General features: G+C 32.6%; 1 protein-coding gene across 1 annotated transcript in view; it reads right to left on the bottom strand.

The window, feature by feature from the left end:
* LOC148284550 (uncharacterized) overlaps positions 1 to 14,116 on the bottom strand; it is a 30,302-nt gene that overhangs the window by 7,814 nt on the left and 8,372 nt on the right. Inside the window, exon 2 of the mRNA XM_088238449.1 lies at positions 4,874 to 5,441. Coding sequence (XP_088094575.1) covers positions 4,874 to 5,085 — 212 coding nt within the window. The 5' untranslated portion in view covers positions 5,086 to 5,441. The remainder of the gene's footprint in view (positions 1 to 4,873; positions 5,442 to 14,116) is intronic.

Here is a 14,116-nt window from a genome sequence, read left to right as displayed (position 1 = left end):
ATGGTTGAATTCCAAAACGAAAAATAAATATTTTTTCAAATATGGCATCCTTTTTGCAAACGTCAAACTCCGGTCGTCTCACCAACAAAGTGGTGTACTTATGTAGGAATACGATTTTTTTAAATGTATTGAATTTAATATTATTTTAGTGTTACCAAAAATTCAATAAAAATAAATAAATGGGTAGAAGTTATAAGGAATTTAATGAAATAATCTGATTGATATCCACAAAAAGCAAATGCTGTTTGTAAACATTCAAAAACAAACTTTTTTTATCCACAAAAAAACAACATCTTTCCATTTTTTTGCAAATACATTCTCCTCGAATGCAACCCTGGTAGATCGATGAATAAAACATTTATGCTCCTAACTTCTTTTTTACATATTCGATTGAAGATTTTAATATCTACGAACACGCACAGCGCAAAGATTTTTCTGAAAACCGCACGTAAATTGGTTAAGCCGTTTAGGAGGAGTACGGTGGCATAAATTGTACAGAGGAATTATATATACAGATTTAACATTGAATATAACGTAGTTATTGCTTTAAATATCAATTTTAAAATAACAGTAACCCAGAAAAACTCGTAATGACTTATGACCTTTCATAAGCCGTTTTAAGTGACCATTTTAAGCATTGTGTAAAGTTCCCCATTACGCCTACGATAATGTGGAATAAAGCATATTGTTTGAATATTATTTTTACGATTCATGCGTTTGAAGGTATTTCACACGAGCACGTATTGTGTTTGAAAATAATTTACAAAAAATATCATTTTAATCATTAAGTGTGTTATCAAATCATTGTTTTAGTGTGAAATTCCGATTAGGTACTTCAGGTATGCACAACCTTTGTTGTTCTTGACTCTATAGTCTGGTTCTAAGAATATCCGAGTTTAGACGAAAATATAATTTTATTTATTTATTTAACTTTTTGTACATAATGTTATTTGTACATTGGCGGGCTTGTTTCCAAATGGAAATTTCTTCCAACCAACCAAAAAAATAAAAGTTTTATTTTTATAATTCAAGTTACAGAACATATTCGTATTAACAATATTTTGAGTTTGTCCAAATTTTTGTAGACAAGGACTGGATTCAACTCCCCGGGGAGCTGTTTATATTAACATATTACAACAGAGATGAAGAACATTTAAGAGAAGGTAATATGGAAGTCCAGGCATCTACAGGGCTTATGACCTGTCAATGGCTGGTTTAAGTGGCCACTTTACACACTGTGTAACATTCACCATTCTGCCCATATTTGAACATCTATATTCCTTCAATTCTTTCATCTGTTGATGTTTGTGAAGTTAAAGAGCTGGAACCTTTATTTATGCGGGTGAGATTGAAAAAATAATATTTTCAGGCGTTGCCTAGTATGTAGGTGAAATAATTCAATTAGACGAATCTCACCCGCATAAATAAAGGTTCCAGCTCTTTAACTTCACAAACATCAACAGATGAAAGAATTGAAGGAATATAGATGTTCAAATATGGGCAGAATGGTGAATGTTACACAGTGTGTAAAGTGGCCACTTAAACCAGCCATTGACAGGTCATAAGCCCTGTAGATGCCTGGACTTCTATATTACCTTCTCTTAAATGTTCTTCATCTCTGTTGTAATATGTTAATATTCGTATTATATATATAAAGATATATAAAAATAGAAATAAACGTATTTAATTTTAAATTACCTTAAATGGTGTCCCTGTCTTTATGAATTACAGGTATTTAATTAATGTATTTGTTATTCGAAAAATATGCATTGTTAAATACATGGGTCCTCAGTTACCTTCGTTCAGAATTTTTGAAAAACCATCAGGTAAACTGTTTATAACCTAAAAAATTTTGACCTTAACAATTGTCAAAATATGGTCTTAATCATTGTGCCCAGTAGTTCAAACAAATAACTAGAAGTATTATTTGTGCGATCACAATGAACAATAATGAACATGCTTAAGTTATCGCAGTCATAAGTCAACGCGTGTGTCGGGTTGTTTTTTGTTTTCCTCGTAAATCTTCATAGTATAGTGTTAATTTTTCTTTATATATTTATATTTTGTTAATCTTTGTTTTTAATTTTTGTATAAAATTGTAAGATTCAATATATCCATGTATTTATAATTTTCTCAAACTGAACGGTTTGGGTAGGTAGGAAGAAATTGCGTTAAGGCAATATGCCCGCCCTTAAGTCGATGGTAAATGAAATGAAATTATTAACATATAAACAAAGAATATTTTACAATACAATGATATTTGTTCATGAAATTATAAACTCTAATAAAAAACAGAATTTTGGAAAAAAAATTGATCGGAACCAGCATGAACACGATCACAATACTAGAGAAAAGAACAAAATTAGACTTCCATTTAGGAAAAAGCCAAAATTCAATTTTATTTAAAGCAATTAAAAAGTATTACGAAATGGAAAAAAATATTTATGAAAAAAAAAACATATCAAAATTTAAAATAATGGTCAAGACAATATGTGATAAACCATTTATAAATAAAATATATTTGTAATGTTATTATTAGAACACACATAACAATATGTATGAGATGTGTGCCCTTCTTTAAGATTTAAATAAATAAATAAAAATATGTAAATATATTGTAAATGAATATAAAGTGTCAAATCAATAAATAAAATAAACAAAACCAAAAAAAAACTGTAATGCCACTCAAACTTTTTTGTGTTAGGCTAAATAACTTTTCTTGACCTTTCTAAGAATTTTGATATTTATTCGGATTCCAACGGTTACAGATGCCTATCTCGCGTTTGTTTATTTTTCTCTAAGTGACTGTCTAAGAATGTCTAACATCGCTTAGAATTAGGCAATATTTTCCCAGCAAATTTATGTAGGCATTTAATTATATTTAAAAACATCAACTTTTCTGTCACTTAGTCTCTTAACTGACCTTAAAATTGGGCACTTAATCACTTAATCTAAAAAGTTTAATGATTTTCTCACAAAGGTTCTGATAAGCGAAAATACCTTTATATTTAAATTTATTTCAACAGAGGGGTAAAACATTTTTGAGAAGGGAATATGGAAGTCTAGGCATTTACAGGGCTTATGACCTGTCATTGGCTGGTTTAAGAGGCCACTTTACACGATGTGTAACATTCACCGTTCTGCCCATGTTTGAACATCCACATTTCCTCAACTCTTCCATCTGTTGATCAAGAGTCATTAAGTCAGAGTCATTAGGATTAACAAATTACAACAGGGACGGAGAATACCTTAAAGAAGGGAATATGGCAGTCTAGGCATTTACAGGGCTTATGACCTGTTATTGGCTGGTTTAAGTGGCCACTTTACACACTGTCTAACATTCACCATAAGCCCCGTATATTTAAAAACATCAACTTTTCTGTCACTTTGTCACTTAACTGACCTTAAAATTGGTCGTAAATGCCCAGACTTCCATATTCCCTTATTTAAGGTATTCTCCATCCCTGTTGTACCGTTCTGCCCAAGTTTGAACATCCACATTTCCTCAACTCTTCCATCTGTTGACCAAGACTCATTAAGTCAGAGTCATTAAGATTAACAAATTACAACAGGGACGGAGAATACCTTAAAGTAGGGAATATGGACGTCTAGGCATTGACCTGTTATTGGCTGGTTTAAGTGGCCACTTTACACACTGTCTAACATTCACCATAAGCCCCGTATATTTAAAAACATCAACTTTTCTGTCACTTTGTCTCTTAACTGACCTTAAAATTGGTCGTAAATGCCTAGACTTCCATATCCCTTATTTAAGGTATTCTCCATCCCTGTTATACCGTTCTGCCCAAGTTTGAACATCCACATTTCCTCAACTCTTCCATCTGTTGACCAAGAGTCATTAAGTCAGAGTCATAAGGATCAACAAATTACAACAGGGACGGAGAATACCTTAATGTAGGGAATATGGACGTCTAGGCATTGACCTGTTATTGGCTGGTTTAAGTGGCCACTTTACACACTGTCTAACATTCACCATAAGCCCCGTATATTTAAAAACATCAACTTTTCTGTCACTTTGTCACTTAACTGACCTTAAAATTGGTCGTAAATGCCTAGACTTCCATATCCCTTATTTAAGGTATTCTCCATCCCTGTTATACCGTTCTGCCCAAGTTTGAACATCCACATTTTCTCAACTCTTCCATCTGTTGACCAAGAGTCATTAAGTCAGAGTCATTAGGATTAACAAATTACAACAGGGACGGAGAATACCTTAAAGTAGGGAATATGGAAGTCTAGGCATTTACAGGGCTTACGACCTGTTATTGGCTGGTTTAAGTGGCCACTTTACACACTGTCTAACATTCACCATAAGCCCCGTATATTTAAAAACATCAACTTTTCTGTCACTTTGTCTCTTAACTGACCTTAAAATTGGTCGTAAATGCCTAGATTTCCATATTCCCTTATTTAAGGTATTCTCCATTCCTGTTGTAATTTGTTAATCTTAATGACTTCCAAGGGGGTGAAATCCAGTCTTTTGTCGACAAACATTTAGACAAAATCAAATATTGTAATGAAACCAACTGGTCCAAGAAGATGTTAAAAAATTGGAAAAATGTTTTCAGTCGTTGCCTAGTATGTGAAATAATTCAGTCAGATGAATCTCTTCACAACAATAAAGGTTTCAGCTCTTTAACTTCACTAAAATCAACAAATGGAAGAACTGAAGAAATATAAATGTTCAAACATAAATGGTGAATGTTACACAGTGTGTAATCTGGCCTCTTAAACCAGCCAATGACAGGTCCTAAGCCCTAGACTTCCATATTCCCTTATTTAAGGTATTCTCCATCCCTGTTGTAATTTGTTTATTATTTTATACTTGTTAGTTAAAATTAAAATTACTAACCTCAAATTTTCACTTTCCTTTTGTCGTTGGACAATTTCTTCCACAAACCTGTTGACTGCTTCCGTTTCGCCGTCTCTTCCAGAAGTTCTTTCGTATGGATGTGGGTTGTAATTCCTCGGCAGGAGAAATTGCTCAGGTGACGTGGATTCTAAGGAGTCGGCCTGACGAAGAAACGCCACCAATACGACGGTAGATAAAAATATTCTTTCCATATTGTATTATGTGTCTTGCAATTCAAAAATGCTTCATTTGGGTATATTAAAATTATATTTCAAACTGAAATTTCAATAGAGGAGGAGCGACCTTAAATTGACAAAATTTTTAGGCGGTTCGATCCACCACTTGTATGTAATTTTTATTTCAGAATTTATCATTTATATATTTTTTTGCTAAATTCGAAATCCAAACTTATATAATATATTTTTGCTTTATATTTGTAATGCACCTACAAATATTATGGTTGTAATTTTATTTTTGAATTTTTTAACAGTTAAAGTCTTCGAGTATCATCCATTTTAGCAAATATTGATTTTTTTTTAAATATTTTTTTTATCTTGTAGACACGGATCTGAAAAAATAAAAATGATTGAAATTAGTTGCTGTTAAGAGAGAAAACATTTATGAGGCAAGAATATGGAAGTCTAGGCATCTACAAGTCATTGGCGGATTGAAATGTTCATTCGTTTTAATTAGCATTTTAGCCATTTTCAGGAGAAGGGTACAAGTTTGGATTTTGTCTAAGAGAAGAGACTGCTGCGAGATATTGCATAGATTTATTTACTGTCACTCTCGTGGTGTTATAATGGTCAGTGTGTTTGCCTACCATGCAAGAGGTCTCAGATTAAAATAAAATATTTATGTAAAAGGGTGTTTTTACACCAGAATATTTCAGAGTCCCTGGACTGACACCTGAACCGTAAGACTGATCATATTAATGATAAAACGTTAATGTAAAAAAAATGATTAAGATACACTGTGATTGGTGTATCAATGTGGTGCCCTGTGAGCCATTAGGTGCGAAAAGGCAATGATGATGAATAAAAGTACCTGTTTTTTTTTTTATTGTACAGTGAGTAAAATATTTTTTCTCGTAAAACATAACATAACGCAAAATTATCTTATATTTGTTTTATTTTTTTATTAGTCTTTATTTAGATATCTAACAGCTGCAATGAGGAACTTCAGCCCTACGGGAAATTGGATACAAAAAATGTTTTCTTACGCGGGGTAAAAATTAGAGCATTAAATTGTACGGCAAAGTTTCTTGAAAATGTACAGAAAAAAAAAAAATATTTTGATAAAAACGCAATACTTTAAATGACGTCACTGGTTCATGTGAATCGACCTATAATCTAAGAGCTATGGAAGATTTCCGGCCTGCTTGTCGCTTATGGACCAATGGGAAGAACTGAATGAGAATAAGCGGAAATGAACCTCTGACGTTACACGCGGAGTTATTTCAGAAATACACGACTTTGAAAAATCGAAGCGCCGATAATACGATATATAAAAATTTAAAAAATATTATTTTGACTTAGTTTAACAGTCTTTTAACAAAAAATTTTTTTTTTTAAAACCACTGAACTTCCTCATTATCATGTATTTAAATTTTAATTAGTATGAATGTATTATTGTTTTATGTTTTTTTTTTCTTGTTTTTATTTTGCTTTTTTCTGTACTCGTATTTAAAATTATATAAACTCTTATAAATAAACAAATAAAACAGTGTAATTCACTCTCCAAGCACAAGAGTTAGTCTCTTTTTTTGGAGAGTTACAGTGATAACATTTACTAGATGTGTAAAAGTAGATATGTTTAGAATTTTACAAAAACATGTACTTTTTATGAAATTTATGAATAAAAAATAAATAAATAAAACAAAAACAAATAATAAATAAGTCAATTACAATTTTTCACAAATAGCACTTTAGTATGTTAACATACTATATTCAAGCAAAATAAATAATAATATAAATCCAAAAGAAAAAAAAAAAAAAAACACTACAAAATTATTTCAAAAGCAAACGCCGCACGTCATTATGATTATTCGCAAATAAGAATAAAAGAGTCATGTATAATTGATAAGATTAAGAAAGGGTCTCTGAGATGGTTTGGACATGTAGAACGAATGGACGACGAAAGAATGGTAAAACAAGTCTATAGACAAATAACAGCACTCACTGGCCGAAAGCCGAAACAAACTAAAGGTCGCAGGTCACGCGGCCGAGTCACGAGCCATAAGATGCACCCGAGAACAGCCGAATGAAATTTGTTTTTTATTTTATTTTGTTATGGATTTTTACAGCTATTACATAAAACAACAACAACCACAACAAACCATCACGCCGTTTCCCCGTAGGGGTAGGCAGAGAGGATAGAACGCCATAACACTCTATCTTGGCATACAGACCTCGCTTCCTCTACATTCATACATCTTCTTATGCACGCACGCCGATTATTCCTACTTATTACTTAAAAATAAGTAGAAATATATTAACAATACTAGAGCCATTAAAAAAATCCACTATTAATCTAATAATATATAAATTGTATGTGGGCGACGTTTGTATTCGTGCGTGTGTATGTGAATGTGAGGGTGGGTGCGTGTGTGTGAGTGCGTAAATAAAAAAAACTTTAATTTTAAATGTGTATTTATATCAAAGAGAGATTGGAGAGAGCTTGGTAAGAGGTTTGATTATTTTTAAAAAAATAGTTTTTACCCACTTTAGAAACAAATTTGCTTTTTTAATTTTTGCCTTTTATTTTATTTAGTATTTTATTTAACACTTATTTTAATGAGCGCATAAAATTTTACAATAAAAACGACTAATTTTGGGCGTTTTGAAGTGACTTTTATCTTATTTAAATGATTTTCGTTTTTGGTAACGGCCGAAACTAGAACAGAAGCCGAAACTCGGTTTTGGTAGAAAATCTAGTTTTTCGTCGGTCACTTCTAATGTTTGACCTTTCTCTATGGTTTCCATTACTGAAATCTTTAAAAATGGAACGACTGATTTCGCCATAGATTACTACTGTCAAGACACGATTTCGAATACTCCCAGCTAAAAGACAGCCACGATTTGTTATATGTCAATCGTGCTATCGAAAGGAAATGTAATATTTTTCTTCTGTATCGTTATCATTATACTCTTATCAGCATCTGACGGTTCATAGGGCACTGCCAGTGGCGTATTTATCCTAGGGCCACGGAGCCATGTCCCGGGCAGGCCTCACGCTTTGGGCGCCTTTCAAAATCGTTAGTTAAAGGATTCAAGTTTGTAAGTGGAAATTCTTGATGGAAGTTCATTGTAACGTATTATAGAAATAAGATAAATAAGATAAAATAAGGGTGATACTTAAGCAGAGAGCGAAGTTCTTGAGTAAAAATAATCAGGTCGTCAACACTGGAACGTTTTTTTCAGTTGGCAAACCTGATACAAACCTAAGTTCACTCTATGTGACACTTGAAAGGACATAGCTTGCTGCATTTCTTCTCGATCCTTTGTTTCATCTGCACGCAGGATCCTTGGCAAGTTTTAACTTTATTGTAAACGTCAAATTTTTAGGGGAGCATTGGTTCCATCTAATATATGGACGGACCGCGCATGATACAAACAGGTTGTTCATTAAACCCTGTCACATCCGAAACCACGATGATCAGTATAAGCAAGAAGACATATTGGCACATAAAAATGATTTTTTAGAACGAATAAAATTTAAAAAAATAAAATATCAAAAAAAGCAAATGGTTGCTTACTTCTGCATAGGAGAAGCGAGGAGAGGGAAGAGGGAATCTGATAATGCGCCGCGTTTCCCTCACTTCTCCCCTGCAGAACTAAGCAACCATTTGTTTTTTTTAATAGTTTATTTTTAAAAAAATCTTTGTTCTAAATATTTTTTAAACAGGCTATTATGTCTTCTTGCTCATACTGATTATCGTGGTTTCGGACGTGACAGGGTTTAAAAAACACCCTGTATATCACGTATATATTTATATATATGATTAATAAAATAATGAAAACTAATAAATAAAACGATAAAAAATAGTACCTAAAAACTTTTCCCTTGTATCGTCTCTATCGCAATTTTGATATGTTTTTTAAAACAATATTTTATTTCGTTGAAAAGATATTTCATTGAACATCTGAAAAACACGCTTAATAGTATATAAATCTATGCAATATCTCGCAGCAGTCTCCTGCAATGGTCTCTTCCCTTCGACAAACTCCAAACTTGAACATTTCTCCTGAAAATGGCTTTCGTTTTAGAGAACTTAATATGTTCATTCAGGACATTAAACACTTTTGGGACAACTCAAAAAGGACACTCTCACAAAAGAGAAATTTCTCTGAGCAAAAGTCGTTCGTGTTTTTGGTATTAAATTACACTAATTTTAGGTATTAAGTTTTAGGGATTAAGTTACATGTGATTGAATTTTTCTTTTTAAAATTCTCAATAATATAGTTGATTCGCCGTATCTTTTACAAAATATTGGTTTCCGTTGTCCTCTTCGCTATACTAGATTAAATTCACTTTTTTATGTACCAACTTGTAAAAACAATTATATCTCGAATGCATTCATTAGACGTACCTGTAGAAATTATAACGGACTCAGTATTGATGTAGACATTTTTAACTGCACGTTGCATTTGTACAGAAAATTTCTTCATGGGGTCGATTATTTGGGATAGTTGCTGAATGTGCATCTTGCTATGTATATGTGCCGCATGTAATGTATATGTTTGTGTATGTTTTATGTGTGCGTTCATGTGTGTGCGTGGATGGCTCGGAGTGTACATTCGGTATTTTTATTTATTTTAATTTATTACCTCCATGGAAAACGCAAATGTCAACAATTATTCTTTTCTCACTTGAAATTCTTATTTATTTTTTTTTTGTCAAATTTAATGTTTCTATCTTTTGCATAATTTATGAAAACTGAATTGGTCTTTTTATGTTAAAAACATGTTGTTTTTAATACTTATTATGTATGACTGTATGTTTTCTGAATAAAAAAAAAAATTAAAAACCAAATTACAGAAAAACTTGGTACGAGTATACCTTTAGATTCACTGATCTTTTAGATTACATTCGTAAGATACTATGTTACACTCTCTTTTTTGAGTTACAAGCAGTTAAGCACCACTGTTAAACTGGTTCCACTGTACTACGTAAATGATCTGTCACTTAATGTCATAGAAGTAGGTACGTTTTTAGTACATACAGTAAGCTAATACTGTGGCTAAGAATTGTGGGAACGCAAAGTACAATAAGCCAGAATACATAATGGATACTATTAGCGATATTCAAAATAATAATAATAAATAAATATTTTTTTATTTCCACATAAACAAATGTACGAACAATTTAGGTTTGACGTGAGAAAAACGAGTCAGAATCTTAGAGTAATAACCTAAAAGAGACACTCATGGAATATGGGATGATTGGATGGGGATGTGCAAATGACACACTGATCAAGCAAATAATAATTGCACAAAAATATTTAATAAAAATTATCTTATCCAATCAGAACAAGCTCCCTCGGTATATTTGAAAATCTTAATGTCAAATCTATAAAACAACTTTATGTAAAAACTTTGTTACTACGCACGTAAACATTATTCTCTATCTTCCGTTACAAATATTTATTTTTTATTTATTTATTTAACTTTTTGTACATGTTATTTGTACATTGGCGGGCTTATTGCCAAATGGCAATTTCTTCCAACCAACTAATAAAATAAAAGTTTTATTTTTATAACTCAAGTTACAGAACATATTCAATAGAAAAAAAGGTTAAAAAGTTAAAAATATAAAAAAATAGAAATAAACGTATTTGTTTATAAATTACCTTAAATCTATTACTCAATGGAAAAAGGGAAAAAAGAGGAAAGAGGAAAAAGGAAAGGAGGAGAGATTAAGGAAGAGAAAGGAGATGTTTCTTCAGACGTGATTTAAACAGAGATAATGTAGTAACATCTTTGATGGTGGATGGGAGATGATTCCACAGTCGGGCCGCATGGACACTATATGAGTTAGAGAAGAAAGAGGAATTGTGGATGGACACGGATGGATGGAAATGGACAAATACAAGAGTAGTCCACCCTGATGCTGCAAAAAAAATGCGAGCGAAGTATGAAATTGGACAAATGATGATGAAAGTAGGTTGAACGCTGTCGAAATGTGATCCCTCAGGCAAATGTGTGGTAAAACTATGTATGATAGGTGCACAAATGTCGAAATCCGTGAAGTGTGTAAGGCTTAGACATGCATTGTCGACAAAATCAAGAAATGGGTGCTGCGTCGGTTTGGACATGTAGAGCGAATGGACAGCGAAGGAACGGCTAAAAGGATCTACGATGCGAATGTTGATGGATGCAGAAAACGAGGAAGACCGAGAAAGACGTGGCACGATCGAGTCCATCAAATACTTGAAGATGGACTTGTCAAGATTAGGAATAATCGGCGTGCGTACACGAGAAGATGTATGAATGTAGAGGAAGCCAGGACTGCATGCAAAGACAGAGTGATATGGCGTTCTATCCTATCTGCATACCCCTAGGGGGAAGCGGTGTGATGGTTTGTTTGTTGTTGTTTTGTTTGAGATGGAGAACCATTTCGACAAGTGAACATTCGGTCAAAGAGGATTGGCCTACTACTCGGTTAAAGTGTACAATCTACTTCCATTATCCATAAGGACAATTAGTAAGTTCTCACAATATAAAATTGCTATTAAGAAATGGATAGTGGAGGTGGGTTGCGCACGGATCGATGAGTGGATCAAGCCAAATAGGTAAAATGTGTGCACTGTTTATGAAATTTTTTCTATTGGTCTATATACGAGTAAATTGTTTATGTTTTTTTATGAATATTTTAGTTTTTTATTGTTTATTATGTTAATTATAATTAGATTAATTGGATTAATTAGGTTTTTTTTATTGTTATTATTATGTTAACTTTGTTAAATAGCTAATCTTAGGCATGTTTCAAATTTTGTAAAATGTTTCCCTCGGCACGGGACACCCCACCCCAGTGAGGGAACATTATTGTGTATAAAAAAAAGAATACAAAAAATGTAAAAGTATAAGTAAATAAATAAATACGGAGAAAAAACATTTTATGATTATTAACTAAAACACTTCGTCTCTATTGAGAATCTATGTACAAATATAAAACAGTGTATCTACATCTGAATATACAGGATGTTTTTCAAACCTTGTCACATCCGAAACCATAATGATCAGTATGGGCTAGAAGACATATTAGCACATTTAAAAAAATATTTAGAACGAATAAATTTTTTTAAAGTAAAATATTTAAAAGAAAACAAATGGTCGCTTACTTCTGCAGAGGAGAAGTGAGGGGAGCACGGCGCAGTATCAGATTCCCCCCTACCCCCCTCGTATCACCAATGCAGAAGTTAGCAATTCTTTCTAAAAAAATATTTTAATGTGCCAATATGTCTTCTTGTTCATACTGATCATCGTGGTTTCGAATGTGACAGGGGTTAATGAACACCCTGTATATAATTCCTCTGTACGTGTGATGTCACTGAACTCCTAAACGGCTTAACCGATTTACGTGCGGTTTTCAGAGAAATATAGATCTTTGCGCTGTGCGTGTTTGTAGATATTAAAATCTAATATGTAAAAGAGGAATAAGGAGCATAAATATTTTATTCACCGATCTACCAGGGTTGCATTTTGAGGAGAATGCATTTATAAAAAAAATGAAAGATGTTGTTTTTTAGTGAATAAACAAATATTTTTTTGAATGCTTACCAACAGCATTTGTTTTTGTGGATCAGATTCTTACCTTAAATTCTTCATGATTTCTACCCATTTATTTCTTTTTACTGGATTTTTGGTAACACTAAAATTATATTAAATTCAATACATTTTTAAAAATCTTATTCCTACACCCTTCTGTTGGCGAGAAGACCGGAGTTTGACATTTGCAAAAAGAATGCCATATTTAAAAAAAAAACACATTTTTGTTTTGGAATTCAACCATAAACAAGTTTAAATTCAATATTTGAATATTAACAATTGTTTAGTTTTGTAATTTAATCACAAAAAAGTACCTAGGTACCTTATCAATGAAAAGTCTTTTTCCAAGCTGATAGCAGGCAAGCCAACGTTCGGGCAGGACAACGTCTGATGGGTCCGCTTGTTTATCTTATAAATATTAATGCATTCTTCCGCACATAACTGTTGAAATATTTTTTAATAAGCTATTACGACATTGTTCCAAATAAGGACTTACCCCGTTTTGCCGAATCACTTGAATGGGCATCCTAAACAGCGCTGCCAACCCTACCGATTTTTTGGTAGATCTACCGATTTTGAGTGAAATCTACCGATCTACCAAATTTGATTAAAATTTTACTGATTTTTGAACATTTTTATTTTATTCGTCTCTGAATAAACCAAATCATCAAATTTATTGCAACAGAGAGAGAAAAATTGAATTGAAAAAAATGACAGGTCATAAACCCTTTAAACGCCTAGACTAAATATCCCCTTCTCTAAAATGTTCTCCATCCCCGTTGTAATTTGTCAATCTTAATGACTCCAACAATATTTTGAGTTTGTCCATATTTTTGTAGACAAGGACTGGATTTAACTCCCTGGGGAGCTGTTAACATTAACATATTATTACAACAGAGATGAAGAACATTTTAAAGAAGGTAATATAGAAGTCAAAGCATCTACAGGGCTTATGACCTGTCATTGGCTGGTTTAAGTGGCCACTTTACACACTATATAACATTCACCATTCTGCCCATATTTGAAGAATTGAAGTAATATAGATGTTCAAATATGGGCAGAATGGTGAATGTTACACAGTGTGTAAAGTGGCCACTTAAACCAGCCAATGACAGGTCATAAGCCCTGTAGATGCCTTGACTTCTATATTACCTTCTTTAAAATGTTCTTCATCTCTGTTGTAATAATATCTTAATGACTCCGTCTGAGGTGAAATCCTGTCATTCGTCTACAAACGTTTGGACAAACTAAAAATATTGTAGTGGAAACGTAAATTATTGTGATCTCACTGGAAATCGAATCCGGAACTCCCCGTGTGTCAGGCAAGCGTCAGCCATTTATAAGTCGACGGGGGCCGCCATTTGGTTTGATTTTTAAAAATCCACTTGCATGTTTAGCAAAATTTTGTAATGAAAATGGTTTAAAACTTTTAATACATCCTCTTGGTTATTTTGTCTTGGCTAATTTTAGTTTT

The sequence above is a fragment of the Micrasema longulum genome, unplaced genomic scaffold, assembly GCF_059751315.1.
Source record: "Micrasema longulum isolate JH-2025_06_02 unplaced genomic scaffold, ASM5975131v1 h1tg000111l, whole genome shotgun sequence".
Lineage (NCBI taxonomy): Eukaryota > Metazoa > Arthropoda > Insecta > Trichoptera > Brachycentridae > Micrasema > Micrasema longulum.
This window is presented reverse-complemented; position numbering and strand designations above follow the sequence as displayed.